General features: G+C 48.5%; 1 protein-coding gene across 1 annotated transcript; it reads right to left on the minus strand.

The window, feature by feature from the left end:
* Positions 1 to 500: 500 nt before the first annotated feature.
* Positions 501 to 3,522, minus strand: LOC129694527 (uncharacterized). The gene is made up of 2 exons (XM_055631248.1): positions 2,215 to 3,522; positions 501 to 1,373 (listed from the first exon to the last, which is right to left on the minus strand). The coding sequence occupies exons 1-2, from the start codon at positions 2,624 to 2,626 to the stop codon at positions 1,057 to 1,059; spliced, it is 729 nt and encodes a 242-aa protein (XP_055487223.1). The 5' UTR covers positions 2,627 to 3,522; the 3' UTR covers positions 501 to 1,056.
* Positions 3,523 to 3,611: the final 89 nt, after the last annotated feature.

The following is a 3,611-nucleotide window of genomic DNA, read 5'->3' on the forward strand; positions in this document are numbered from 1 at the left end:
GATGCTATTGTTGGAATGGGGGGGGAGATTATTGGGAGACCAGTAAATATTCCATCTGATGAGCCGTCAACCCATGGAGATAAACATTCACGTTAAACTATTAAATGATTCGAGAGGCAGCGTTGATGAAAAGTCTTTTACCCAAATGTTGCTGGGGACGGGACGAGGGGCAGAGGCCACATTTATACAATGCCCGGATACTCCTGAAGATCTGAGCGGCGGAGTCAGTGGAGGAAACTCGCAGCTCTTCATTCACCAACGTGAGAACAAACAGTCAAATAACCCCCTGTTAAATTATTCCTACGCAATCAGGGGATATGGGGAGAAGGCAGGAACGGGGTACTGATTGTGGATGATCAGCCATGGCCATATTGAATGGCGGTGCCGGCTCGAAGGGCCGAATGGCCTCTACTCCTGCACCTATTTTCTATGTTTCTATGTTGTCAGTATAGGAGTAAAGAGGTTCTTCTGAAGTTATATAGAGCTCTGGTGAGACCACATCTGGAGTGTTGTGTACAGTTTTGGTCTTCTAATTTGAGGAAGGACATCCTTGTGATTGAGGCAGTGCAGTGTAGGTTCACCAGATTGATCCCTGGGATGGTGGGACTGTCATATGAGGAAAGATTGAAAAGACTAGGCTTGTATTCACTGGAGTTTAGAAGGATGAGGGGGAATCTTATAGAAACATATAAAATTATAAAAGGACTGGACAAGCTAGATGCAGGAAAAATGTTCCCAATGTTGGGCGAGTCCAGAACCAGGGGCCACAGTCTTAGAATAAAGTGGAGGTCATTTAAGACTGAGGTGAGAAAAAACTTTTTCACCCAGAGAGTTGTGAATTTATGGAATTCCCTGCCACAGAGGGCAGTGGAAGCCAAGTCACTGGATGGATTTAAGAGAGAGTTAGATAGAGCTCTAGGGGCTAGTGGAATCAAGGGATATGGGGAGAAGGCAGACACGGGTTATTGATTGGGGACGATCAGCCATGATCACAATGAATGGCGGTGCTGGCTCGAAGGGCCGAATGGCCTCCTCCTGCATCTATTGTCTATGTTTCTATGAATAGTTAGATTCTACCGTACCTTTCTGAGCGGCAACACCGTGGCTGATCAGATTTCCCGCGACGCAGGTACAGACGGCGCCGCTGAGCCAACGTTCCGCCGAGACCTTGAATCGGCTTCGAACACTGTAGCTCCCGTCCGGGTCAAATGTCCCGGAGTCGACCAGACCTTTGCTAACGTTTCCCGAAATATTCCAGTGGATTTGCACGGAATCGGAAGACACGCCCCTCACCACACAGACCAGCGGCACAGGTTGGGTCTGGTGAATCTCGCCCGATGGCGGCGACAACAGGAATATGGTTACAGGACCCGCTAGAGCAGGGAAAGTCAACAACGCGGTGTTAGAGGTTGAAGCGACCGATTTTTAATTGTTGCTTCCGATAAATATTAGTGGCCTGGCTGTGAATGTAGATGGAACTGCAGATGCTGGTTTAAACCGGAGATTGACATTAAAAATACTGGAGTAACTCAGCGGGACAGGCAGCATCTCTCGAGAGAAGGAATGGGTGACGTTTCGGGTCGAGACCTCTCATCTGGTCAGTCTGAAGAAGCATGACCCATTCCTTCTCTCCAGAGATGCTGCCTGGCCCGCTGAGTTACTCCAGCATCTTATGTCAATCCTCGGTTTAAACCAGCATCTGCAGTTCCTCCTTACACAGTTTACTAATCATGCTTTAAGGAGGGCGAGGGGAGATCTTATAGAGGTGTATAAATTCATGAGAGGAATAGATCGGGTAGACGCACAGAGTCTCTTGCCCAGAGTTGTGGAATCGAGGACCAGAGGACATGGGCTTAAGGTGAAAAGGAAAAGATTTAAAAGGAATCTGAAGAGTATTTTTTCACACAAAGAACGGGTGGTGGGTGTATGGAACGAGCTGCCAGGTGAGGTAGTTGAGACTGGGACTATCACAACGTTTAATAAAGAGTTAGACAGGTACATTCATGGGACAGGTTTGGGGGTATATGGAGCAAAGGCGGGCAGGTGAGACTAGTGTAGCTGGGATATGTTGGCCGGTGTGGGCAAGTTGGGCCGAAGGGCCTGTTTACATGCTGTATCATTCTATAACTAAATGACCCTGTGACATTCACATCCAATGGGATACTACCTGTAACAAACAGCAAGAGCCCAGCACATGGAGGGAATGTTTACAACCTGTCACCACCAGCTTGGATCCATTGCCAAATCTTCTGTCGAGCTGAGTAGCGCAGACGTAAATCCCGGAATCATTTTGTTGGACATTCTCGATCACCAGGGCATATTTGCCTGGATCTTTGTGCAACATTCCCGAGAATCTTCCCTTCGGAGGCATGTATTTTGCCGTTTTGTAAACGAACTGCAGACGTCCTCGGCCGCGCTGTGTGAACCAGTCTATCGACTCCCCGGGATACACGCTCACATTCGGGCTGCAGATCAGAACCGCCCGGTCCCCGACACGAACGGTGACAACGGCCGGGGACTGGAACATGGATATCCGAGACACTGAAACAGGGGAAATAGAGAAACGTTTCACTACAGATCGCGGTGCCGACGGTGCCTTGTTGTTGAACCCAGAAGCCAAGACCATGTGGAGAAATCTGGCTCATCCGGTGCCATTCAAATAGCCCGTTCCCTTCATAGAAACATAGGTGCAGGAGTAGAGGCCATTCGGCCCTTCGAGCCTGCACCATTCGCCATTCAATATGATCATGGCTGATCATCCAACTCAGTATCCTGTACCTGCCTTCTCTCCATATCCCCTGATCCCTTTAGCCACAAGGGCCACATCTAACTCCCTCTTAAATATAGTCTGGCCTCAACTACCTTCTGTGGTAGAGAGTTCCAGAGATTCACCACTCTCTGTGTTAAGAATAATTCACCGCCGGTTGATTTACCGCCCAAAACCTGACATTCCGTTGTGAATAACATCGAACTGTGATTTCAAATCCATTTTACAAAACGAACATTTCCACTATAGTTTGGTTCACAAAATCCCTGCTCAGGCCGCGCTAACCGATGCTAATATTCTACCCGAACCCCTTCCCTCTCCCCATCAACTGCCAACACCTTCATATCGCGGTAAACTGGCATCGTTCCGTTTTAGTTTCGCTCACGGGGAAAGTTTCTCGTCTTTAGCCGCCCGCCCGCTACCTGGACATTATCTTTTTTTAATCGACATTAAGAATTTGGCGCGAAGATGGAGGCGAATTGTCTCAGGGCGTCTCGCCAACTCACTGTCCAACCGATCACACGACCCTCTGCTCTCATCCCACGCTTCCTCTGTTCAAATACCGTGTTTAAAACTTCATACGTTCAGAAGTGATTGGAGCAGAATTAGGCCATTCGGCCCGTCAAGTCTACTCCGCGATTCAATCATGGCTGATCTATCTGTCCCTTTTAACCAAATTCTCCTGCCTTCTCTCCATAACGCGAACTAATCAAGAATCTATCTATCTCTGCCTTAAAAATGTCCACTGACTTGGCCTCCACGGCCATCCATGGCCATGAATTCCACAGATTCACCACCCTCTGCGGAACGTCCTTTAATCCCGAGACTGTGACCTCTGATCCTA

This window comes from Leucoraja erinacea, unplaced genomic scaffold (assembly GCF_028641065.1).
Source record: "Leucoraja erinacea ecotype New England unplaced genomic scaffold, Leri_hhj_1 Leri_69S, whole genome shotgun sequence".
Lineage (NCBI taxonomy): Eukaryota > Metazoa > Chordata > Chondrichthyes > Rajiformes > Rajidae > Leucoraja > Leucoraja erinaceus.